General features: G+C 43.5%; 1 protein-coding gene across 1 annotated transcript in view; it reads right to left on the bottom strand.

Annotated features, from left to right (window-relative positions):
* Nucleotides 1-27,610, bottom strand: part of LOC145353693 (piezo-type mechanosensitive ion channel component 2) — a 176,616-nt gene that overhangs the window by 16,434 nt on the left and 132,572 nt on the right. The window contains exons 40-48 of the mRNA XM_080204463.1: nucleotides 23,937-24,188; nucleotides 19,384-19,642; nucleotides 15,707-15,895; nucleotides 13,551-13,737; nucleotides 11,168-11,300; nucleotides 7,745-7,892; nucleotides 6,082-6,296; nucleotides 4,163-4,321; nucleotides 93-240 (exon numbers count right to left, since the gene is read on the bottom strand). Of these exons, the coding sequence (XP_080060589.1) occupies nucleotides 93-240; nucleotides 4,163-4,321; nucleotides 6,082-6,296; nucleotides 7,745-7,892; nucleotides 11,168-11,300; nucleotides 13,551-13,737; nucleotides 15,707-15,895; nucleotides 19,384-19,642; nucleotides 23,937-24,188 (1,690 nt within the window). The remainder of the gene's footprint in view (nucleotides 1-92; nucleotides 241-4,162; nucleotides 4,322-6,081; nucleotides 6,297-7,744; nucleotides 7,893-11,167; nucleotides 11,301-13,550; nucleotides 13,738-15,706; nucleotides 15,896-19,383; nucleotides 19,643-23,936; nucleotides 24,189-27,610) is intronic.

The following is a 27,610-nucleotide window of genomic DNA, read 5'->3' as shown; positions in this document are numbered from 1 at the left end:
CGACTGCACTGCAATTTGAACCATTTAAACCTGATTTAAATGAGGGAAGCTGAGGCTTAGGTTGGCTTTTCCTGAACATGCATGTTGCTCACCTTCTCCGACTCATTCCAGCACTTCAGAATGAAAATGTTGGCGTAGATATCCTCCACACAAATCCAGCTGGAGATACTGAGAGTGGTGTCTGTCCAAACCCAGTCCATCACTGCTCTCAACTCCGTCAGAAAGGGCACCAACCGGAATCTGCAGACATCCAAAGAAGCTGATCAAAGCCTGGGCATTGGGGCACAGTCAGGTTGGGTTCAGAGATGCCCATATATAAGTGGGCATCCTTTTCTCCTGAATAGCTGGTGTAACGTGGCAATTAGACTGAATGAATCATTATTAGGGCAAGACTTTCATTTTAATCAATGGTAGGGACACACCCCTCCCACCCTGCTCCCCCACCCTCCCATGGGTTTTCCGGTGGCAGACTTGGCTTGCCCTTGGCCGCTGGCAAGCTATTCCAGTCCGGTTGAAGTCAGTGATAATTTGTGTTCCTCGATGACCACATCACTGGGGAAGCCGGCATGGGGCGTTGCCTTCAGCGGGACCGGAAGTTCCCGCAGCAGGAAGGACTGGAAAATCCTGGCCAAAATTTCAAAATGTCATGTTCAAACTGAACCTCTCGATTTTCATCTGAATTACAGGAGTACTTGCAAACTTTGTCTCAGCCTTCTACGCAAAGTATCTCATTTGCAATAACATTTACAAAACAATTACATATGACAACAGGCATATCTTATGCTTGATTCGTTTTGTTCGTAATGGTACATATTAGTGATCCTAAGGACCAAAGTTTGATCCTTGCTATGTGAACTGGTGTTGATGAAGGTGATAAAAAACAAAGAACAAAGGAAAGTACAGCACAGGAAAGGCCCTTCGGCCCTCCAAGCCCATGCTGATCATGATGCCGTAATTAGATTTTGAAAAACCTTGCGCTCTTACCCGATCAGTATCCCTCTATTTCCTCCTGATTCACATTCCTATCCAGATGCCTCTTAATGTTGCTGATATGCCTACTTCCACCACCTCCTCTGACAGCACACTCCAAGCACCCACCACTCTCTGTGAGAAAAACTTGCCCCCCTGCACATCTCCCTTAAATTTTCACCTCTCACCTTGAACTTTTGGCCCCTTATGACTGACACTCGCACCCAGAGAATAAAACCTCTGACAATCCACCCAGTCTATGCTGCTTATAATTTTGTACATATCTATCAGGTCTCCCTTCAGCCTCCAGGTGGTAGAGCTCCACTATTATTAATGGTGCATGCCATAAGGAAATGATAGTGTCAGGAGGGCTACTGTCCCCATCACAAACCCTGCTATTGGAGGGTTTGAGGTTGTGGGTCTCCAAGACTCTGTACAGTGGTGGTGCTTACTGAGGGCTGGCAAGTGAGTAGGTACAACACTGGTGAAAGATGTCAAGTGGACAATACAATTGAGGACTGAATATACAATTCAGGGGAAGTGAAGAAGAGAATAGGAGAAGCAAAGAGAGAGCATGAGAAAAGCTTGGCAGCAAACAAAAATGGGAACCCAAAATTCTACTCTGGACATATAAATGATAACATGTCAGTAAGAGGAGGAATAGGGCTGATTAGCAGGAGAATTGTGCATGGCTAGAGATACTAACTAAATATTTTGTACCTGTCTTCACCAAGGTCATAGAGAATGAGGAGGCAGTTTAGATACTGTATGGGTGAAAGGGTTAATAATCACTCAAGTTTAAAAATCACACAAGCTGCAAGCTGTATCTTAGTCACACAGGGAAAGTTGTGTAAAAACCACAGGTCTTGATTAAAGCAGACCCAGATAAAAGTAAGGGCCATTCAATTGAATGATGTGTAGCTGCAGTTCATGTTTACCCATTAGAACAAGAAACAATGGAAAGGGAGATTGATATACCATTGATCAGAGATATCGTTATCATTGCCTGATAATATAATTAGGAAGACATGCACAAGTTATAATTGGACAACAAATTCCTGATGTCTGCATGGTGTAGCCTTAATGACTGTGAGTGGATAAAGACAGCTCCAGTACTTTGATTGGTATATGCTAAATACTTGTAATCAAACTTGAAACTACATTTATTTGTATATTTCTGAATTTGTTATTCTGATTGGTCTTAATAATTGGATCAGGGTCACGTCGTGCTACAGTTGTCAGTGAAATCATCTTGAACCACTCTGTGCCTTTGTTTGTAGAAATGCAAAGGAAGTTGTGATAAACCTGTATAAAACGTTGGTTCAGCATCAAGTAGAGTATTGTGTCTGGGCAGCAGACTTTAAGAAGGATACAAAGGCTTTAGAGAGGGTTTGTAACATAAGCTAAAGAAGCAGAATCAGGCCACATTGAGTCTGCTCCGCCATTCGATCATGATATGCTCCTCATCCCCATTTTCCTGCCTTCTCCCCATAACCCTTCAACCTATCACCAATTAAAAATCTGTCTAACTCCTCCTCAAATTTACTCACTGTCCCAGCAGCCACTGCACTTTGGGGTATGGAATTCCACAGATTCACAACCCTTGGGAGAAGTAGTTTCTCCTCGGCTCTGTTTTAAATTTGCTACCCTTTATCCTAAGACGGTGACCTCTCCTAGAATGCCCCACAATAGGAAGCATCTGCTCCATGTCTACTTTATCCATACCTTTTATCATCTTGTATACCTGGTGCAGAAAAGGTGAAAGAGGATGGTCTGAGGAATAGGGTTATGAGGTTAGATTGGGAAGCTTGAGTGTCCTTAGAGAAGATAAAATTAAGAGGATATTTGATAGAGATGTTTAACTGATGATGAGTCTGGACAGAATAGAGCAGGAGAAACTCTTCCTGTCGGCAGAATGGTTAAGAAACAGAGGACACTGATTTAAGGTTGACAATAGAAGCCATGGCAACTTCAGCAAAAGCACCTTACACAACAAGCAGTTAGGATCTGGAATGTCCTCCCTGAGAGTGTGTTGGAGACCAATCTAATCACTGGCTTTCAAAGGGAAATTGGATAAGCAGCTAAAGAGAATAAACATCTTTACAGGGCTACAGGGAAATGGTAAGGAGAGTGAGGTTAGCAGAATTTCTCTTCCAGAGCGCTGACATTCACACGATGCACTGAACCATTCTGTAATTCTATGAGTTTCACACTCTTAACTGTATTTTGAAGTGCCTTAAATGAACCCCACAGTTGTACCCAACCAGGACTGGGCAATAAATGTTGTCATGCTGCAGAGAATGATTTTGTTGTAATTTATTGAATTGTGCAATGGTCCAGTGGGGCAAAGAGTAAAGGCTATTGTGTTGAAGTATGAGTAAAGGATCAAGGGAATGTCCTTCTATGTGAAAATGAGGGAGAGTGTGGATGTCAGTCCATTAATAACCAGCTGTACATAATACAATTTCCCAACATCTCGGATTTTTTGTTCCAGGATGATAACCAATGGGCAACTTATCCCAAACACATTAGTGCTTCAGTGCCCCAGAGGGCTTGCTTTGGCATTCAGCTCTGGCTAGTATTATAGAGTCGTAGTGCGACACAGCACGGAAACAGGCCCTTCCACCCAACTGGTCCATGTCTACCTAATCTTTTCCTATTCATGTGGTTATCCAAATGCTTTTTAAATGTTGCTATGTACCTGATTCAACCACTTTCTCATTCCATATACTTACCACTGTCTGTGTGAAGAAGTTGCCCCTCAGGTCCCTTTTAAATCTTTCCCCCTTCACCATAAACCTACACCCCCCAGTTTCCAATTCCCTTCCTTAGGAAACAGACTACATGTGTTCATCCTACCTATTCCCCTCATGATTTTATACATCACAATAAGGTCACTCCTCATTCTCCTAAAATGATCTCTCACATTGTTAGTCCATGTTGGAGCATTGCCCTTTTAAGTGACCTGGGCATATGGGGTGAACTGAATGGGAGCTATGCTGAGTGGGCAGTCAACATTTAGAGTGTGGAACGAGTAGATTGAATAAAAGATTGGTGCTCCCTGACTCCTGGCTGTGGAGGAGTTATTGAGGAGATGCCTCATTGCTCAGAAATTTAACACTCATCAGCTAGAATAAGTTTGTTACGCTCAGTGTCTGCCTCCCGCATAATGCCCAGCTGCCCCTTTACTTACGCTTGAAAGAGGAAAAGGTTGACGTAGTTGTAGCTCTTGGTTAAAAAGTTGCCAAGCACTCTGTTTGGATAGCCACATTTGATCTGATAGGCTGACAAACCGAAGTAGATACACTTAACAAAGTACCACAGCTGGGCAACTGGGTTCTGGTTGAACCTCCTGCAGTTAGAAATGATAAGGGTAAAGCGGAAGTGATTTCACATTCACTGCATTCACCAAACCTCACTTTCCTTGTCATAGAAAGATAGAATCCTTACATTACAGAAGAGGCCATTCGACCCATTGAGACTGCACCGACTCTCTGACTAGCGTACACAGGCCCTTTCCTGCTTTATTCCCGTAACCCCACACATTTACCATGGCTAATCCATCCAACCTATACATCTTGGGAAACTAAGGGGCAATTAGCACGCTCAATCCATCTAACCTGCACATCTTTGGAGTGTAGGAGGAAACCAAATCATCCGGAGGAAACCTATGCAGACATGGAGAGAATGTGCAGACTCCACACAGACAGTGACCCAAGGCCCAAATTGAACCTGGCTTCCTGGCACCAGGAGGCAGCAGTGCTAACCACTGTGCCAGCGTGCCATCTTATGTCACATACTTGCCTCAAATATCCTAGAAGAGGACACACCTTGATGGATAAATACTTATGGAGTGTTCGTAGTGGATTGCCATCAAATCTCAGCTGGGAGGCATTACCACCACATCTCAGTTTAGGAGGCGAGACCCCTGGACCTTGGTCAGAGACGGGGACATCGCTGGACTTCAGCGAGGGAGAAGTCATTGCCGGACTTCACCAGAGATGGAGGACACCACTGTGTCTTGGTCATGGAGGAGCCACCACTGGAGCTTGGCCAGCGAGAGGTCACCATCAGTGAGAGGTCACCGTCGGACCTGGGACAGGGGAGAGGTCATCGTGGGACCTGGGACAAAGGAGACGTCACCGTCAGACCTGGGACAGGGGAAAGGTTAGTGGTGGACCTGGGACAGAGGAGAGGTCACCGTTGGACCTGGACAGGGGAAAGGTTAGTGGCGGACCTGGGACAGAGGAGAGGTCACTTTTGGACCTGGGACAGGGGAAAGGTTAGTGGTGGACCTGGGACAGAGGAGAGGTCACCGTGGGACCTGGACAGGGAAAAGGTTAGCGGCAGACCTGGGACAGAGGAGAGGTCACCATCAGACCTGAGACAGGAGAGAGGTCACCATCAGACCTGGGACAGAAGAGCGTTCACTGATAGACCTGGGACAAGGGAAAGGTCAGCAGTGGACCTGGGACAGGGGAGAGGTCACTGTTGGTTCTGAACAGGGGAGAGGTCACCCTGGATCTGGACAGGGGGGAGGTCACGCTAGGTCTGGATAGGGGAGAGGTCACTGCCGGACCTGGACAGGGGAGAGGTCACTGCTTGTCCTGGGACAGGGAAGTGGTCACTGCTGGATCTCGGTTAGCATGGAGTCATTATTGGATCATGCTGTTACCTGCTTGTACATGAAATAGACTTCCTGCCCTCTGACCCACAAGAGAGTGTTGCAGGGTCATCAGAATGAGAATTGAAAAAAAAACTAAATCTGAGGCTAACATAGTAAGGAAAAGAAATAAAGAAAACCAAACAAAGCCTCTCGGTTGAATAGTCACCAACTTTGGGCTTACTACAGGAGGAAAGCCTGCAGTGAGTTCCCCTTCCATGAGCCCTACTTAGGGTTCACTTAGGCCTATTCGATCACTGAGTTATGCCATGCACTGTGTTACTTGCGCTGGCCATTTAATGACAATTCCTTTGACTATTCCACACTTAATAGAACATACCTCCCCAAAATTTTAACGCAAACGTATACAAGAGAAAAGCAACACCGTTCTTTAACCAGATACTATGGGTCAGGTATTTATAATAGATCGCCGTAATAGTCTACATCACCTTTCAGTCACCCCAGGGAGGATGAAGAACATCCAGAAGTGAATCCCAAGGACCATGACAACCTGAAAGACAACCTTGCCCATGACTGTCTTCCTGAGGTAGAGGGCACGGTCAATCACCATGGTGGCAAACTGAACCAGCACCATCACAAGGAACACTTGGGGCACCTGATCCTCAGAGATGGATTCCGTGATGTCAGCTACAGCTGTGTGTTTCTGTAGAAACAAAAGGTTGAAACAACTGTCAGTGAGGATCTTTTTAAACAATTCTAGTCATGGGTACAGGCATGCTGGCTAGACCAGATAGCGTGAGTGCAGAGGGGGATTGTAAAGAACTGATGCAGATCTTTCTATAATTAATATTGAAGGAAGCTGGGTGGGTGATGGTCATATCTAACTGCTGTGGTCACTCCTGTAGAGATGAAAATGAATAGAAGAGGATAGCTGTATGCACACGCGCTAGGGGAGAAAGGAGCTGTGATATTATTGGCAGAGTGATATTCCAGGCAAACAAAATCGAGCTGTAACACGCTTAAGTAATAACATCACATTAGGAAGACATAATTAACCCAATAAAGATACAGCGTGCCTTAGCTCTATCAAGACATTCATCAAGCTTGTTTCAGCAAATGTAAGCAGTCAAGCTGATCCACTTATGGGATTCTGAGTCTATCGTTGCTGAGTAATTATCAATCTCCTGGGCACTGTACGTTATGGATCCATCAAAGCTTTGACCTCATCCTTTCTCCCGGTCTTCAAGTTCGTACTGTGGAGGATTAAATGACTATTCTTTAAAGTCAACAATTAGAACAGGATTACTTTCATCCCATACTTGACTGCATGAAAATAATCATCTGACAGAAGTGGTCAAGGTTTTTTATGAATGACGTGGTGCCCATTTTCATCCACCACACAGCAGCAAGTGCATTGCGGCTATGGGCAGCATGGCAGCACAGTGGTTAGAACATAAGAACATAAGAAATAGGAGCAGGAGTAGGCCATCTGGCTCTTTGAGCCTGCCCCGCCATTCAATAAGATCATGGCTGATCTGGCATGGCTCAGTTCCACATTCCCGCCCTCTCCCCATAACCCTTAATCCCCTCTCTTATCAAAAACCCATCAACCCGCGTCTTAAAAATATTTAGCGAGGTAGCCTCCACCACTTCAACGGGCAGAGAATTCCAGAGATTCACCACCCTTTGAGTGAAGAAGTTCCTCCTCAACTCCGTTCTAAACCGCCCCCCCCTTTATCTTGAGGCTGTGTCACCTAGTCCTACTATCCTTTCTGAGCGGGAAGAGTCTCTCCACCTCTATCCTATCCATCCCATTCATCATCTTATACGTCTCAATGAGATCTCCCCTCATTCTTCTAAACTCTAACGAGTACAAGCCTAATTTATTCAGCCTCTCCTCATAGCTCAACCCCCTCAACTCCGGCATCAGCCTAGTAAACCTCCTCTGCACTCCCTCCAAGGCCAAAATATCCTTGTGTAAGTACGGCGCCCAAAACTGCACACAGTACTCCAGCTGGGGCCTCACCAATGCCCTATACAGCCGCAGCAAGCATGAGGGGCTCCAGGTTCAAACTGGCCTGAGGTCACTGAACAGAGATGCACAAATTTGCACCAATAAGTTTGGCTGTAAGTGCAGACTCCCATACTTACTCCAAATGCCCAATATCCAAATATGGTGATGATGAAGTTGATGACGTCTATCAGGAACATTAGTGCGTAGACATCACACACGGCATTGTACTCAGGATGGATGATGTTGTAGAAAAACTGTCTAATCGGCAGGTAGATTTGAAGAGCTCTGGAGGATATAAGGACACAAGGCAATGCATTAAATACTTCACCTAAATGGCTATCCTTTGACAGAGATTATACCATGTTCACGTTATTCATATCACTGAGATGATTCATTTTATGTTGCAAATAGGCTATGATGGAGCTCATTAGGCCATAACCAGAGTAATGTGAATACTTCTGGTCACCACACTATAGAACATGCTGAATTTTCTTAGCCTCCTGAGAAGGTAGAGGCATTGGTCGACTGTCTATACTGTAGCATCGGCGTAGAAGGATTAGGACAGGTTGTTGGTGATATGGACACATAGAAGCTTGAAGCTCTCGACCAATTCCACCTCATTCCAGTTAATGTGGACAGGGGCATGGCCTTCGCTGCACTCCTTTCTGAACCACAAAGCCCAATATCCTGTCCATCTTTCGTACACAATAATATCAGCTTCTTCCAGGAACACATGCAGCTTCTTCTGAACACCCATACTGAATCATAGAAACATAGAAAATGTTCTAAGCATGGCCTCATTAAGCTCGTGTATACAAAAAACAAAGAACAACACAGCACGGGAAACAGGTCCTTTGGCCCAACAAGGCTACGCCGCCATTTTAACAATGTGCTTTTCCTCCTCCACCCTTGACCCATGTCTATGCTTATGGTACCCCCCATTGGAAACCAGATTAACGGGAGAATAATTGCAGCAAAACATCCCTGTTCCTGTATCAATGAAGACTCAATGCTCATCTTCCAGTCTTCCTCATTCCTTTCCAGGATCTCAGAACTGCAGAACTTCTCAACTCTCTCTCCCTGCTCCTAACCTTACAAAGGTCATTACCTGAGAGTATGTGCAGCATTCAAAACAGAATTAGACAGTTTGCTGAAAAGGAGGAATATGCAGGGTAATGGGAAGAAAGTGGGGGAATGGCAGCAGGTGAATTGCTCATTTAAAGGGCCAGCGCAGAACCGATGGGCTGAATGGCCTCCTTCTGCACTGTAACAGTTCTGTGATTCTGTGAAGGTGCTACCACAGTTATACCTTGGAGGAATATTGTGTACAAGTCTGGGCGCCACAATTCAGGGAGAATGTGAGCACATTGGAGAGCGCAGAAAAGGTTTACAAGAATAGTCCCAGGGATGAGAAACTTCAATTGTGATGATAGATTGGAAAGGTTGGGAAGGCTAAGAGGAGATTTGATAGAGATGTTTAAAATCATGATGGGACTGTAGATAGGGAGAAACTGTTCCCATTCATAAAAGGATCAAGAACAAGAGGCAACAGACTGTCATATCTGTTGAATATTCTCCTATTTCATCCTGTTCTTTCATTCACCCAGGATCCTCAACTTTAAGATTTTTTTATTGAACTATTTGCTCTTGGCCATCATCTAGAAGACAGGTTAATTCAGTTACATCAATAATCACAGCAGAATCCAGCTGTAAAAACTTCCACTTTTTTAATCATGTTGCGAGTTTTCCACTCCCCTGTCTTCACAGCATAATAATCCGCCATCACCATAATCTCTATGACTCAGTGAGGCGAACATTTCTGTATTTTCTATCTACTTCAGTATTATAGAGTTGATCTAAAACAAGGGCTGTAAATACAGGCTGAAAATTATCTTTAAACGTAGTTATTTGCCTTTTTGCCATTATCCCTACACTCCTTTCACTGTTGCAATACAGCCCCCATTACCGTCACATTGCTCCCCCTGTCACTGTGTTATGTTGCTGTCATTACTACTGTTTCAAAAGTGAGTCTGTGAAATGTGGTCCCTTTAAAAGCTGGTTCTGTGTTCAGTATTTGGAGGTTTAAAATGTAGATAGACAGGGTATGCAGACTGCCAGATTTGTAGCAAAGCCCAAGCATTGGGATTGCCTTGGTAACAGGCTTTGCAGGCTTTTGAATTCAACCTTTCAATTTAAAGAAGACACTCAGCTGTCAGGAACCCATCAAATTTGAATTTGTTGCTATTGACAACATCAGACCAATCCTATTGTAGGAAAATTGATAGATCATCACAGTTATAAAGAGAAGACCAACTACAGCTCAACTGAAGGGCTACCACCTCTCAACATCTAGAGAGGGAAGATCAGCTCCCTGCCAACTTAAAATATCTCCATCTATCTAATGAAGGGGACCAAATCAGAAAGAGTTTATAGACAGCAGAATCAACAGAACTCCGAAAGTTTTCCAAAACCTGGTTATATATTTTTTGAGAGTGACTAAATTCTGTTTTCTTTTGTTATTAATGAATGGACCTTGTGTTTATTTGAACAGCATTCCAGTAGAATCTTACTTTAATCAGTATGTTATTTGTTTTATTAAAGTTCTCTGTTAGTTAAATAAATAACTCGTTAATTGTAAAGAGAGTGGCAGGTATTTCTGTTAATTAACCTCTAAACATTACTGAAGAACAGTTCACACCTTCCCACACACTTTTAACAGACTACAGAGTGATGCAATCCACTCCGAGGGATTTGGCATGGCTTTTCAAAAGGGGTTAACCCGTCATCATCATGTTGCGCCATCAGCACATTGGCACCACTTGCTACATTACTTCCAACATCATGTTACTCCCCCAAAGAGAGGTCATCTCGTTCATAAATATGCTATAAATGTGTAGCTTTCCTGAGATTCAGATTCAATTTACTCAGTGCACTACTGTTACTTTAAAGCATGCTAGAACTGGATGCCGCGCATGTGCATAAGCTGATATGCCAGAGAGAGTCAGCCAAAATTATTAAGTAATGGATTGGCTTGAGCCAATTGGGAGAATTCCAATTTCTGTTCTCGTCCTGCGCCTACCACTCACCAGGATGGACTTTAATCCATTTCCATAGCTAATAACTCCCGCAACATGTTGCCAGTCTGTCGCTAGGGGCTTATACTTGTGGGGTGCCACTCCACATGACAGCTGACCAGGAATCTCTTCCATCTTACCACCAGCCATTGGCTTGATTAGAAGGATTTGGAGGTTGACGCACATCCAGTTTGATTGCAATATGAACGCGACCACTTTGGCCATCAAGTCCTCAGGTGGGACTCGAACCCGGAGCTTCTGGTTCAGAGGCAACAACACTACACACTGCACCACAAGACCTCCGGAGGGGAGAATACCACATACCAAAACTTTATGAAAAGCCAGTTGCTCATTTCCCATTAGGTGACATTATGGTCTTGCTTTGAAAAGTCCACCCACCCACTAGCCCACAGATGGAAGTATATATGAAATTGTGAATAGATCTTCAGTTAGGTTCTGCATTGGAGAAAGACAGAACCCCCTTACATAACAGTGATGTATCTTTTCGCCGTCCCTGTCTTTTCCTTTATATGCTCCTTAATGGTTTCTCTGAATCGCTTGCTGGCCTTTGGTGGTTCTCTTTTCTTCCTTTTCGATCTCTTTGGAGCCTTTACTCTGTCTGAAGAGAAGGAGAGTCAGAGTGACTCCATTACATGTTAACCATGAATTAATACACTGACAAATCTCTCACTAAGAGTATAAGAAATAGAAGCAGGAGCCAACCACACTACCCATCTAGCCTGCTTCACTATTTCATTTCACCATAGCTGTTTATTTATTTATTGGTGTCACAAGTAGGCTTATATTAATACTGCAGTGAAGTTACTGTGAAAATACCCTGGTCACCACACTCCAGAACCTGTTCGGGTACACGGAGGGAGAATTTAGCATGGATAATACACCTAACCAGCATGTCTTTTGGACTTGCTCGAGCAACAGGAGGAAACCAACGCAGACATGGGGAGAATGTGCGGACTCCACATAGACAGTCACCCAAGCAGGAATCGAACCTGGGTTCCTGGCGCTGTGAGACAGCGGTACTAACCAGTGTGCCACAGCAGTCTTTGGGCACCTACTACATTCTCCTGTCTGCTCCCCATATCCCCTGACTCTCTGAGATACCAGACATCTATCTATCCCAGCCTTAAATATTCTCAACAATGGAGAATCCAAAATCCCACAAAGTAGGTTCACAACCCTCTGAGTGAAGAAATATTTCCCCAACACAGTTGACATTCTTTAACTGTTCCCCCTTCCTGTAGATTTCCCAGCTTGGGGTAAGAACCTTACAATGCCCACCCTGTCAACTCCCTTCAGAATCTTGGAAGTTTCATGAGTTTGTCTTTTACTCTTCTAAACTGTGGAAAGGGTTGACACAAGTTGCTGAGCCTGTTATCACAAAACACCCATCATAACCCTCTCCCACCCTACATAAGAACACGAGGAGGTCATTTAGCCTCTCAAACCTGTTCTGACATTCTATCAGACCAGAACTGATCAATTCATTTACTCATATTCGTTTCATAATCATAATGTGATGATAGTTTGCTGTTGTACAGAATTTTACAGTGCAGAAGGAGACCATTCAGCCTGTCAAGCCTGCACTGACAACAGTCCCATCCCATCCACGTAACCCCACATATGTACACTGTTAGTTCATCTGTCACTAAGGGACAATTTAGCATGGCCAATCCACCTAACCCACACATCTTTGGAATGTAGGAGAAAACTGGAGCACCCAGTAGAAACCCACACAGATATATATTTTGTTAAAAGTGACAGATTACAGATTCAGCTCTATCCTGCAGATAGCCAGTGTGTCTGGAAAACACTTAGCTCAGATGCTGGGGGAGCAGGACAATTACTCATTTTAGTCATGTCGTGTTTACTAAGGTAGAGCTAATGGACTTTTCTTTACAAAAAAATGAAGGGTTTTTTCCGGCGTATTTGATTAAAGGAATGGAATGAGTGTTTAAGTAGGCAGGATCATGTGATGATGTGGTTAATGGAAGGAGCTAGGTCTGCAGCAGAGAGAAACAGCTTTTCAGTTCTGGCTGGGAATTGGTCGAAGAAGAGGTTTTCTGCAAGCTGCTGAAACTCATTCTGTCTTTCTGAAAGCTTCAAGACTGCCTATATATTATAGCAAGTATATTTATAATTGGTAACTGTATTTAAAGTTTGTAAGAGAAATGTTGCTTATTTAGAAATGAAACATTGATAAGTTAGAAATTGAAGTTGTCACCTTTCATTTTAAAATATTGTTTGATTGTTAATAGTTAAGCTTCTTCATTTGTTACAGTTATATTTAAACTGTGTTATGAATAATGCTTGTCTTGATAAAAGATCCCTAATTTATCAGTAGAATTACAGCTAGAGTGAAGCCTTCTGTTCTCACATTTATGCCAAATAGAAAAGTTACTGGGGTCTAGGCTGGCTACTTAATGTAACATAGGGCTCTGGTCCAAGGCCCTAACACTTACCAGTTACCAAACAAAAATCCATCAATCTCAAATCTTCAATTGTTTCAAATCATTCCAAATGAATACAGGGCTCATGAATTATATTTGAAGTCAAGTCAAACTGTCACAAAAATGTAACTGTCAATTATGCATAGCAAGGTCCCAGAAACAGTAATTGAAATGTGGCAACTGAAACTATTTTTATGGTGTTGGTTGAGGGAGGAATGTTGGCTGAGACACTGAAGGAGTACCATACTCTAGCTTGATACATGAAAAGGCACATTTGCCTGGCTCTGTGTGTGTGTGTGTGTGTGTGTGTGTGTGTGTGTGTGTGTGTGTGTGTGTGTGTGTGTGTGAGTGTGTGCATAGGTGCTGAATATTAAATTGAATCTGCTGAATCACTCTCTTACCTTCTCTAACCGACCATCTTGAAGCATTGTTCCTCCCATGAGATCTTGCCGTTTCCTGTAAGTTGACATCTTGCATGTTCTCATTGTCCTCCTTCACCTCTCCCAAATTGGGAACCTTGTTCTGTTTCTGCTCCTTCTCAAAATGTTGCCCATTCAGCGTGTCATGAGAGTCCCACAGACCATGGCACTATAACAGGATGGGGGAGATTCGGAAGATTTGATTTGATTTATTTTTGTCACATGTATTAGGATACAGTGAAAAGTATTGCTTCTTATACGCTATACAGACAAAGCATACCATTTATAGAGTACATGAGGGAGAAGGAAAGGAGAGTGTGCAGAATGTACTGTTACAGTCATAGCCAGGGTGTAGAGAAAGATCAACTTAATGCAAGGTAGGTCCATTCAAACATCTGATAGCAGCAGGGAAGAAGCTGCTTTTGAGTCAGTTGATACATGACCTCAGACTTTTGTATGTTTTTCCCTACAGAAGAAGGTGGAAGAGAGTATATCTGATGTTTGTGGGAGAAATAATTATAAAAGTTTAAAAGATTAATGTCTTTTCAGATTACCCTGTTTTCCCTTGTGTGATCTGAATTTTCCCACTGATGAGGGATTTTCCTTCTTGAGTGTTCCCACCTTTGCCACCCCCAGCAACTGTTAGCTCCTTCTTGTTGAAGTGTCCTATTGAAATGGCCATTCTCCATGTACGACCCTAAATATTGAGTATCAACCAGCTATTCAACAAAGACCATTCTGATGTACAAACATGTGCACTTCCTGGAAGGACCCAGGAAAATGCAGACCACCCTGCACAAACCATGGGAAATTTTAGGACCATGCGGATATAGTTCTGAGATTCAGACAGCTAAGACATGTGCAATGACTGTATGAAGATCAAAAAAAACCCAACCTAAAGACAATACAAAGGTGAATTTCAATTGCTAATAAATTCCAACAAATTGTATGGGTGGAATTTACTGCACCACCAAAGTGGGTTCTGAGGTAGGGAGTAGAGTCTAAAGTTGAATGGAATCTACTTGCCCAAATTCTGATTCAATTTCATGCTTGGATGAGCAGAACCTCAGGCGGGATACCTGCCCATTCACCTATTAAGGCCCTTAATGGTGGGAGTGGCTGTGGGTAGAGAGGGGAAAGTGTCATTTAAACTATATCTAATTCCTTCTTGAAATCACACAACATTTTGGCCTTGACTACTTTCTGTGGTAGTGAATTCCAGAGATTCACCACTCTCTGGATGAAGAAATTTCTTTTCACCTCATTTACCCATTATCCTCAAACTATAACCCCTAGTTCTGGACTCCTCCACCATCAGGAACATTCTTTCTGAATCTCTCTGTTAGAATTTTATGGTTTCTATGAGATCTCCTCTCATTCTTCTAAACTCCAATGAATACAATCCTAACCAAGTTAGTCTGTCTTCATATGAAAGACCTGTTTGAATGGCCCAAAAATCTAAGGGGTTAAGACACCTGAAAGTGGATATTGTCTCATGGGTTGAGCAGTAGGCATCACTTGAGTATAAAGCAGAGGAGCAGATTGGCGAGACAGTACCATAAACCTGCGACAAAACTCACCCATTCATTGAAATGGAAGTTCTGTCAGCTTCTTGCCATCAGTATCCAAGCAGCCTTTGCAGTGTTCCACTCACATGTTGCTGAATATCCAACAACCAAAATCTCCAACCTCACCAATGAACAACAATCTTACAAAATAGATGCTGATTGCACTGTATGATTGGAGAAATAAATGAGGGTCTAATGAGTAAGTGACAGCCCCACCGTGATCTGGCCTTCTTTCCAGATTGAGGGAGAGGTGGGTAACTCAGCATTTGGATGAACAGAGAGTTAAAAAATGTGTGCAAATGAAAAACTACCCCACATCAGGGCTCCCAATCCCCAAAGTCCCAATCCCCATATCACCCAATGTCAGAACAAACACCCCTTTTCATCAAGGCACTGAGAGTCTGTAATCTGGAATCTTGCAATTAAGCTAGGTTCAGGGGGATTTGCCTTGTACACATAGCAGAATGCAACACTTCTTGTGCAACAGATAGGCATGAGATACAAGATCTTTAGATAATCAATATATCAATTTTCCAATAAATGAACAGACTTGATGGTTTGCACAGTTACCTTTAGGACTGACCTATGCAGGAACAGAGCAAGCAACTGGATAAGGTCATAGTGCACATAGCCATCCTTTTTCTCAATGCCAATGATGTTGGGAAGGTAGAAAGGTTGATTGAAGTAAAGCACTCGATAGGAGGTGCTGGTCCAAGGGAAGAATCCAAATTGAAAGCAATACTTTACAACAACGGTGATCTGTAGGGACAGGAGTGATGGTTAGTGTAATACTTGGTAAAGGTCCTGGGGGCATGTCTCTTGGCAGGGAAATGGCCAGTAACAAGCTATAAATAGAAGTGAAGGAGACTAGCACTGACTGCACAATTCTGAGGAAAAGCAATGTGTTCTTTACAAGCTCATGAGACAATAACACACTCTGCACAGTCATAAACAATTGGAACACACTTGGTCAATATAACAGGCAGACAGAAAGATTGATAGCAGGGACAAAGGAAGCAGTATCCATGCGAAGCAATCTTGCTACTGCATCAGACCTCTGGCATATTGTTGCTACAATAATTTATTATTGATTTATTATTGTCCCATGTATTAGCATCTGGTGAAAAGTATTGTTTCTTGTACACTATGCAGACAAAGCATTCCATTCATAGAGAAGGAAAGGACAGAGTGAAGAATGTAGTGTTAACAGTCATAGCTAGACTGTAGAGAAAGGTCAACTTAATGCATGGATGGTGTGGAGAGGAGAGTATGTTGATGTGGATGCATGTTCACACAGCCGGGAATATCTCATGTTCAGCACCACAAAATACCCTTTCAGATTCCAACATCTGCAATATTGTGCTTATTTAAGATGCTCAAGAAATTGGTCAACTCATGGGGGTGGGGAGGCAGGGGAGGCAGACAAAGCCCCAAGGGTGGTGAAGAGATCGTAGTGCTTGTATTCCAGTTTGAGAGAAGGGATTGTGAGGAAAAACAGATCCATATAGATTGAGAAAAAAAGCCATTGCAGTTCACATCAATTGGAATAGTCCGGAAAAGCTGCTCCAGTCTGCATGTCAAGTTGCCCTGTTTCATTTACGTAGCTTTAGCCTGATAGCGAGTGGAATATAATTGTCTACAAAGCTTTGCAAATCCACAAATGGTTGCAGAATACCGTGGAATGGATCATCGGAAAGAGGGAGCTATGTTTTGAGGGTGAACCACACAGGGAACAAAGGAATAGAAAGGTTCAGCAATTCTGCTCCCCAGGTTACTGAACCTGCCTCACTGCCATTCAGCTCAATTACAGCTGAATTCCAATTTCATTTTCCCACCCTGGTTGCATCTCCTTCCCCAAAAAAATCTCAATGGATTGAGGCATGGCAACACAGTTGCACAGTGGTTAGCACACAGAACCGGGGACCCAGGTTCAATCCTGGCTTTGGCTGACTGTCGATGTGAAGTCTGCATGTTCCCCCTGTGTCTGGGTGAGTTTTTTCTGGGTGCTCTGGTAATTTTCTCACACTCCAAAGATGTACGGGTTAGGTAGATTAGCTGGGCAAATTGCCCCTCAGTGTCAGGGGGATTCTCAGGGTAAATACATGAGGTTATGGAGATATGGCCTGGGTGGATTGTTGTCAATGCAGGCTCGATGGGACAAATGGCATCCTTCTGCACTGTAGGGATTCTTTGATTCTAATGATACTTCCATTCAGTGTCCTCCAATTATAGGCCTTGTGTATATTGAAAGAATGAAGATAGGTTAACTACAAACCCTGGCTGGCCATTAACACTTTTTTTAAAATTCATTTGTGGGACATGGGTGTCGCTGGCCAGCCAGCATTTATTGCCCATCCCTAGTTACCCTTGAGGACTTGCTGTCCTACAATGTTAGCAGGCACAATTGTGGAGCAAATACTGGTGGAAAAAATTGCAAGAAGATGCCAGTGTGCAAAGTGTCACACTGAGCACTAGGGGCAGTGTATTTGGGATATACCTGCAAACACTGATTAGTACAGTGGTAAGCACAAGCTACAAGGGGAGAATAATCTGTAGAGCTACTTACATGAAGGGATAGGATCTTCAGTGTGCAAGGAAGACTCCCATTCCAGCAATACCAATTAAGGATCACACTTGTCAAGTAAATAGTCTTCTTTCAGGTTTTACCATCTTATAAAGCCCAAAGCTCCAAAACAATTTGACCTTAACCTGTATTGCCATTTAATCCCTTATTTTCTGAAATAGCAAAGATGCACATTGATCTGGACTAAATGTTAAATTGAATGGAGAAAACCGAAGACCATTTGTCCTGACTGGTCTATTCTGATATTTGTCCTACTATATCTAACACTTTCAATGTATCCTTTCACTCTCGTGTGTTTATCTAGTTTTGCTTTTTGCTTCAAATTCCTTATATGGAAGCCACTTCCACATTTGAACACTCTGTATTGAAGGTTATATAACATAAACAGTATGGAAGGAGGCCATTCAGCCCATCGAGTCTGCACTGACTTTCTAACTGAGCATCTCACCCAGGCCCTATCCCTGCAGCCCCACACATTTGCCCCACAAACCTACACATTTACAATGGCCAATCCATCTAACTTTTTTTTCATTCATTCGTGGAACTGGCTGACCACTGGCCTTGAACTGAGTGTCTCTCTCAGCCATATCAGAGAGCAGTTGAGAGTCAATGACATTGGCTGTGGCTCTGGAGTCACATGTAGGCTAAACCAGGTAAGAATGGCAGATTTTCTTCCCTAAAGGACATTAGTGAACCAGATGGGTTTTTTGGATAATCGGCAATGGTTTCATGGTCATTAGAAGATTCTTAGATTCAATAGATTTTCTATTGAATTCAAATTCCACCGTCCCCTCAGCATTAGTTGAGTTTCTGGATTAATAGGCTAGTGATAATACCATGAGGCCACTGCATCCCCATGTCTTTCACATCTTTGGATTGTGGCAGGAAACCCGAGTAGCTGGAGGAAACCCACCCAGACATTGGGGAGAACACGTATCCTCCACACAGACAGTCACCCAAGAATCGAATGTGGGTCCCTGGCATTGTCAGGCAGCAGTGCTAACCGCTGAGCCACCACGCTGCCCTGAATTCCCCATTGGAATTTATTAGTTCAAAGTAAATGTTTATTTATTAGTGTCACAGGTAGGCTTAAACTAACACTGCAATAAACTTCCGGTGAAAATCCCCCAGTTGCCACACTCTGGCAGCTTTTGGGTACACTGAGGGAGAATTTAGCCTGGCCAATGCATCTAGCCAGCACATCTTTCTGACTGCGGGAGGAAACCGGAGCACCTGGAGGAAACCCACACAGACACAGGGAGAATGTGCGGATTCCACATGGTCAGTGACCCAAACTGGGAATCGAACCTGAGTCCCTGGCGCCATGAGGTAGTAGTGCTAATGACTGTGCCACATGCCTGTGACCATCTTATTTCTTGGTTTTGGACTCCCACCCAAGTGAAAGTATCTTCTCTGACTCCACCTATCAATGTCAAAGACCTCAGATTCTCCCAGTCTCTTCATTTCAAGAGGAAAGAGTGCCTCCCTGTTCAATCTTTCTGGATAATTATGATATCCAGCTCTGCTATCTTCATGTACATCACTCATTATAATGTGGCTCTCCCCAGTGGTGAATATCTGCATTTGATATGAGGTAAAGAGTAGCCCAAAGCTTCAGCACTTTGCATTCCCTTCCCCATTGAGCCAGTTTTTCTGTCCATACCTCGGTGTACAGGATAGCCAACATCCAGAACCGCTTTTTGGGCCTTGGCACTGACAGCATTGCCCAGAGGAAGACCAGGATGGGTAGAACCATGGTGAGCACCGAGGCCGAGACCATATGGTTGAGGATCATCACAAAGTAGCACAACATGTCTGACTGGGACACCATGGTGTTATACAAAGCAAACAGCAGCTTCAGGAGATGAGGCAAACTGTTGTAAAATTTGTCTGATTCCTCCAGTTCAACGTCATGAAACACCCTGAAACAATTTAGGAAGTTAATTTAGCAATGGAAATTCATGGTCTCCTAACTTAGGAAAAGTGAAACACAGAATATCTATTTTTTTCTTTAATAAATCTTTATCTGGATGCCTATTGATGTAATTATCTGTATTATACTAGCATTGCAGCCTGAGGGTAGTCTTCAAGTGAATCATAGAATCCCTACAGTGCAGAAGGAGGCCATCAAATCCACACTGACCACAATCCCACCAAGGACCCATTCCCGTAACCCCATCTATTTACGCTGCTAACCCGCCCTGACTAGGATCAATTTAGCATGGCCAATCAACCTAACCCACATATATCTTTGGACTGTGGGAGGAAATCCACGCAGACACGGGGAGAACATGCAAACTTCACACAGACTGTGACCCAAGGCCGGAATTGAATCCGGGTCCCTGGCACTGTGAGGCACCGTGCTAACCACTGTGTCATCTTGCCACTCAAGTAAAGTGGAGTTAAAGAGCTGTGTAGAACATCCAAAGAAATCTTTTTTTTTATTCATTTGTGGGTCATGGGCGTTGCTGACTGACCAGTATATATTGTGCATCCCTAGCGCCCCTTGCTCGGGGCACTTGAGAATTAATTACATTGCTATGGCTCTGGAGTCACACATAAGCCAGACCAGGTAAGGGTGGCAGATTTCCTTCCTTAAAGGGCATTGGTGATGGGTTTTCCTGACAATTGGCAATGATTTTAAGGTCGTCAATAGATTCTTAATTCCAATTTTGTTTTTCTAATTGAATTCAAATTCCACCATCTCTCAGGTGGGATTCAAACCGAGGTCCCCAAAACATCGGCTGAGTTTCTGGATGCATAGTCTAGTGCTAATACCACCAATCCATCACTTCCCCGGTAAACACAAAGACATCCATTCTGTCCTATACTTATGTTATAAATCCTTATGTCAACATTTAAAATACAAAGTGTCCATGCAAAGTTGTCATGTTGGAAATGCACCCTCATGCAGCAAGACCTAGACAATATTCATCTGAGATGTAGTAAGTAACATTCACGCCACACAAGTGCCGGACAATGACCATCTCCAACAAGAGAGGATCTAACTATTGTCCCTTTGCATTCAATGGCATTACTATCTCTGAATCTCCCTCTATCAACACCCTGAGGGTAACCATTGACCAGAAACTGAATTGGGCCAGTCATATAAATATTATGGTGACAAGTATGGGTCAAAGGCTAGGAATCCTGCAGCGAGTAACTCACCTCCTGACTCTCCAAAGCCTATTCACCTTCTACAAGGCACAAGTCAGAAATGTGATGGCCTGGGCGGGTGCAGCTCCAACAGCATTCAAGAAGCTTGACATCATCCAGGACAAAGCAGCCCCCAGATGAACAGTAGCATCAGTGTGCACCTTCTATAGGATGCACTGCAAGAACTCACCTAAGGAGCACCTTAGGTAGCACCTTCCAAACCCGTGACCACTATCATCTAGAAGGATAAGGACTGCAGATACTTGGAACATCTCACCTGGATATTCTCCTGCAAGTTACAAACCATCCTGACTTGGAAATGTATCACCATTCCTTCACTGTCGTTGGGTCAAAATCCTGGAATTCCCTCCCAGCACTGTGGGTGTACCTACAATAAAAAGTCTGACAACACCAGGTTTTAGTCCAACCTATTTATTTGATAATATACTCGCAAGCTTTCAGGGTTAGCCCCTTCGTCAGGTGAATGGAGAGTTCTCTCCATTCTCCATTCACCTGACGAAGCGGCTAACCCCGAAAGCTTGCGAGTATATTATCAAATAAATAGGTTGGACTAAAACCTGGTGTTGTCAGACTTTTTACTGTGTTTACGCCAGTCCAACGCCGGCATACCCACAGGTGTACCTACAACTCAGGGATTGCTGCGGTCCATGAAGGCAGCTCGCCACCACCTTTTCAAGGGGCAATTAAGGATGGGCAATAAATGCTGGCCTAGCCAGCAATGCCCACATATCGTAAAGTAATTTCAAAAGATACCCACAATAGCACTGCAGCAGGATTAAGATAAATTTTATAAACAGTTTGTATTATCAACTTATATGTATAGAAATTTATATTGGAAAAGTTGATCAGAAGCAAAGACTGAAGCATTATATTTGATCATATACATGCACATTCTCTGCTTTTAGATGGAGAATGGAGATGGGCTGGAAAAGAGATGCCATTATCAATGGACAATGCTTTAAAACATAATGTGATAGCCAGTTCTGTTTATTTAGGAAGAGTGGAGTAATGATTTGTGTCCTCAGCTAACAGAAACATTTTTCAATGGGGACAATGATGTTAATCACTTCATAGCAGATCAGACACGAGCAGCAGAATTCTCCTGCCTGGCCTGCCACAGAATCAGAACGGGCAAACAAAAATGTCCGCTGACCTCAAGCAAGAATTTCCAGTCCTGCTTGAGCGAAGCTGTAAAATCCCACCTGAGGCCTTCAGTCACATTCATAAACCCCACCAGAAAAAAGTAAATCTGCACAGCAAGACACACATTTAATAAAACCACTTTCACATCCCCAGGAAGGCATTGGCCTAGTTTTATTATCACTAGACTATTTATCCAGAAACTCAGTTAATGTTTTGGGGACCCAGGTTTGAATCACGGCAAATGGTGGAATTTGAATTCAGTAAAAAAAATCTGGAATTAAGAATCTACTCATGACCATGAATCCATTGTCGATTGTTGGAAAAACCCATCTAGTTCACTAATGTTCTTTAGGGAAGGAAATCTGCCATCTTTAGCTGGTCTGGCCTACCTGTGACTCCAGAGGCACAGCAATGTGGTTGACTCTCAAATGCCCTCCAAGGTCAATTAGGTATGGGCAATAAATGCTGGCCAGCCAGCGACGTCTGTGTCCCACAGATACATTTTTAAAAATCCCAAAGTGCTTTATAGAAACATAGAAGATAGAAGCAGGAAGAGGCCATTTGGCCCTTCGAACCTGCTCCACCATATATTGCAATCATAGCTGATTGTCCAAACCCAATAGCCTAATCCTGCTTTCTCCCCATGACCTTTGATCCCATTTGCCCCAAGTGCTATATCCAGCCACCTCTTGAGTACATTCAATGTTTTGGCATCAAATACTTCCTGTGCAAATGAATTCTACAAGCTCACCACTCTTTGGGTGAAGAAATTTCTCCTCAGCCCATCCTAAATGGTCTACTCTGAATCCTCAGACCTCTTGTTCTGGACTGTCCCACCATTGGGAACATTCTTCCTGCATCCCCCCGTTACAATTTTATAAGTCTCTATGAGATCCCCCTTATTCATCTGAACTCAAGCGAAAACAATCCTAACCCAGTCAATCTCTCCTCATACACCATTCCTGGAATCAGCCTGGTAAACCTTCGCTGCACTCCCTGAAGAGCAAGAACATCCTTCCTCAGAAAAGGAGACCAAAACTGCACACAATACGCTAGGTGTGGCCTCATCAAGGCCCTGTATAATTGCAACAATACATGCCTGCTCCTGTACGTGAATCCTCTCGCAATGCAGGCCAACATACCATTTGCCTTCTTTACCACTTGCTGCACCTGCATACTTACCTTCAGTGACTGGTGTACAAGGGCATCCAGGTCCCATTGCACACTCCCCTTTCCCAATTTACAGCCATTTAGATAGTAATCTGCCTCCTTGTTTTTGCTTCCAACTTGAATAACCTCACACTCATCCAAATTATACTGCATCTGCCATTGATCTGCCCATTCATCAAACCTATCCAGATCATACTGAAGGATCTCTGCATCCTCGTCACAATTCACCCTCCATCTTGGAATTATCTGCAAACTTTGAGAAGTTACACTTTTTCCCCTCATCCAAATGATTAATATATATTGTGAATAACCAATGAATTATTCACAAAAAAGCTGTATTTGAAAATACATCAGCAACTCTCTAAAATGTTAATAGTTTTTGTTGACATCTTAAAATTCCATCATGTTCCCATGCTCTTCACCCATCTCATTCTCTTTATCTCCTCTATCCCCCAATCCCATTTTCTTCATCTTCCCAAATTTTTACCTGCATTTTCCTTCTCTTTAACTGCTTTCTCTTGCCAATCTGCTGAACACAACCTCTTTCTCATCTTCTACCTTTTCTTTTCTTCTCTTTTTCCATCGCTTCTTTATCCCCATCCACCTCCATCTTATCGCTCCCTCCCCATTTCCCCCCCCCCACCCCTTCCCTATGGCCCTTCAGCTGTTCCCCCCCCCCATGTGAAATGCAAGATGCAGCTAGTAACAGAGAGAGACACTACTCACTTGTTGAGGAGTAGATCACTCGCTGTTAGGAGACTGGTCTCCCAGGTGAGAGGAGTTAATTGGTCCATCTTTGACATCCGCTCATCCGATTCAGTGTACACGTTCTCCTCCGAGAGGCTGAGACTGTCATAGTTGTTTGCCACAGCATTGTAGGATGATGGGTGATAAGATTGGGGAGTTACGCTGCCCTCTGCGATCTCTTCACCTTCCTCTTCCTCAATGGTTTCTGTTGTTCCCTGCCAGGACATTGAACTAGAAAAAAAGAACAAGTTTAATGAAAGCCAGAGAATATTCTGTTCAAACCTCAGATTAAGGGGAGGAGGAAAGGAAGATACCAAATGCTAACAGAGGATTAGTAGTGGAAAGCGAGCCCTTAATTTGTGAATCATTGGCAGTGCAATGATTGGTGGGATACACGATGGCATCATGGTTAGCACTGCTGCCTCACAGCTCCAGGGACCCAGGTTCAATTCCTGTCTTGTGTCACTGCCTGCAAAGAGTTTGCACATTCTCCCTGTGTCTGCATGAGTTTCCTCCGGATGCTCCGGTTTCCTCCCACTGTCCAAAAATCTGCGGGTTAGGTTGATTGGCTATGCTAAATTGACCCTTAGTGTCCCAGGATGCACAGATTAGAGAGATTAGCGGGGTAAATATGTGGAGTGATTTGATCTGATTTATTATTGTCACATGTATTAACATACAGTGAAAAGTATTGTTTCTTGCACGCCACACAGACAAAGTGTTCTGTTCACAGAGAAGGAAAGGAGAGAGTGCAGAATGTAGTGTTACAGCCATAGCTAGGGTGTAGAGAAAGATCAACTTAATGCAAGGTAGGTCCATTCAAAAGTCTGACAGTATCAGGGAAGAAGCTGTTCTTGAGTCAGTTGGTAAGTGACCTCCAACTTTTATATCTTTTTCCTGTAGGAAGAAGGTGGAAGAGAGAATGTCTGGGGTGCATGGGATTCTCAATTATGCTGGCTGCTTTGCCGAGGCAGCGGGAAGTGTAGACAGTGTCAGTGGATGGGAGTCTGGTTTGCATGACAGATTGGGCTACATTCATGACCTTTTGTAGTTCCTTGTGGTCTTGGACAGAGCAGGAGCCATACCAAGCTGTGATACAGCCAGAAAGAATGCTTTCTATGGTGCATCTGTAAAAGTTGGTGAGAGTTGTAGTTAACATGCCAAATTTCCTTAGTCTTCTGTGAAAGTTGGTGGGCTTTCTAACTATAACAGGGGGGGTACCAGGACAGGTTGTTAGTGATCTGGATACCTAAAAACTTGAAGCTCTTGACCCTTTCTACTTCATCCCCATTGATGTAGACAGGGGCATTTTTACCTTTATACTTCCTGAAGTCGATGACAATCTCCTTCATTTTGTCGACATTGAGGGAGAGATTATTGTTGCTGCATCAGTTTACTAGATTCTCTATCTCATTCCTGTACTCTGGCTCATCATTGTTTGAGATCCACTTTCCTCCCACTGTCCAAAAATATGCAGGTTAGGTTGATTGGCTATGATAAATTGACCCTTATTGTCCCAGAATGAATAGATTAGAGGGAGTAGTGGGGTAAATATGTGGAGTGATTTGATTTGATTTGATTTATTATTGTCACATGTATTAACATACAGTGAAAAGTACGGTGGTGTCGTCAGCAAACTTGAAAATCGAATTAGAGGGGGATTTGGCCTCACAGTCATAGGTGTATAAGGAGTATAGTAGGGGGCTGAGAACACAGCCTTGTGGGGCACCGGTGGAGGAGGTGTTGTTGCCTATCCTTACTGATTGTGTTCTGTGAGTTCGGGTGTTCAGGATCCAGTCACAGAGGGATGTGCTGAGGCCCAGGCCATGGAGTTTGGAGATGAGTTTCCTGGGAATAATGTTGAAGGCTGAGCTGCAGTCAATAAATAGGAGTCTGACATAGGTGTTCTTGTTACTTAGATGTTCCAGGGTTGAATATAGAGCCAGGGAAATGGTGTCTGCTGTGGGCCTGTTGCAGCAATAGGCAAACTGTTGTGGATCCAGGTAGTCCGGGAGATTGGAATTGATTCGTGCCGTGGCTAATCTTTTGAAGTACTTCATAATGATGGATGTCAGAGCCACTGGCCAGTAGTCATTGTAGCATGATGCTTGGTTTTTCTTAGGTACCAAGATAATTGTCGTGTTCTTAAAGCAGATAGGGAACTCAGGTTGTTGTAAAGAGAGGTCAAACATGTCTGTGAGTACTTCTGCCAGTTGATCCATGCAAGATCCAAGTCCATGTCTGGGTACCCAATCCGGCCCAACTGGTTTCCATGGGGATGGGGATAGGGCGGGGTAGAATTGTTGTCGGTGTAGACTCAATGGAATGGCTTCCTTCTGTGCTGTAGAGTTTTGATGATTCTATCTGCCTTGGAGACAGATGGATCTAGAGAGGCAATGGCCTCAGGGTCACTTGACTATTAATCCAGAAACTCAGCTAACATTCTGGGGACCCAGGTTCCAAACTCACCATGGGACATGGTAGAATTTGAATTCAATAAAAAAAATCTGGAATTAAGAATCTGCTGATGACCACGAAACCATTGTTGATTGTCAGGAAAACCCATCTGGTTCACTAATGAGCTTTAGGGAAGGAAATCTGCCATCTTAACTGGTCTGGCCTATATGTGACTCCAGGGCCACAGCAATGTGGTTGCCTCTCAACTGCCCTGGGGCAACTAGGGATGGACAATAAATTTTGGCCAGCCAGTGACGCCCATGTCCAATGAAAGAATAAAGAATTGTACCATTGCAGACACTTGAATGAATAGCCCAGGTTGACTCACGCAGTGTAGTGTAGTATAGAGAAGTACCTCCTTTTGGATGAGATGTTAAATCAACTGACACTAACCTGTCATCTTTGGTGAATGAGAAAGATTTCATGGCATTATTCAAAAAGGGTAGTTCTACTGGTGGGTCCTATTTTTATCTGTTAAGTGACAGCTAAGATGGACTACCTGACTAGCTGTTTGCTGTGGGTAAATTGACCACCGCATTTTTTACATTACAATGATGGCCACACTACAAAAACTCTCCATTGGTTACAAAATGCTTTCATAGAGTTCCTACAGCACACAAGGAGGCCATTTTTTTAATCCATTCCTGGGACATGGGCGTCGCTGATGGGCTAGCATTTATTATCCATCTCAAGTTGTCCTTGGTGGGCAATTGAGAATCAACAACATTGCTGTGGCTCTTGAGTCACATGTAGGCCAGACCAGTAAGAACAGCAGATTCCCTTCCCTAAAAGGCATTAACGAACCTGGTGGGTTTTTCCAACAATGCTTTCATGGTCATCAGGAGATGCTTAATTCCAGATTTTTTTTATTGAATTCAAACTCCACCACCTGTAGTGGCGGGATTTGAACCCTGGGTCCCAGAACGTTAGTTTGAGTTTCTGAATTAATAGTCTAGTGATAATGTCACTGAGCCATCACTTTCCCATTCAGGCCATCAAGCCTGCACAGACAACAATTCCAGCCAGGCACCATACCTGTAACCCCACAGATACCCCACTAATCCCCCGATGCTACAGGCCAATTTAACATGGCCAATACACCTAGAGTGCACAGCTTTTGGAGCGTGGGAGGAAACCAGAGCACCCGGAGGAAACCCACGATGATACGGCAAGAACATGCAAAATCTACACAAGCA

Source organism: Carcharhinus amblyrhynchos, chromosome 16, assembly GCF_965287045.1.
Source record: "Carcharhinus amblyrhynchos chromosome 16, sCarAmb.v2.hapA, whole genome shotgun sequence".
Classification (NCBI taxonomy): domain Eukaryota; kingdom Metazoa; phylum Chordata; class Chondrichthyes; order Carcharhiniformes; family Carcharhinidae; genus Carcharhinus; species Carcharhinus amblyrhynchos.
Note: the sequence above shows the minus strand (reverse complement) of the source record. Positions and strands in the feature narration are given on the sequence as shown.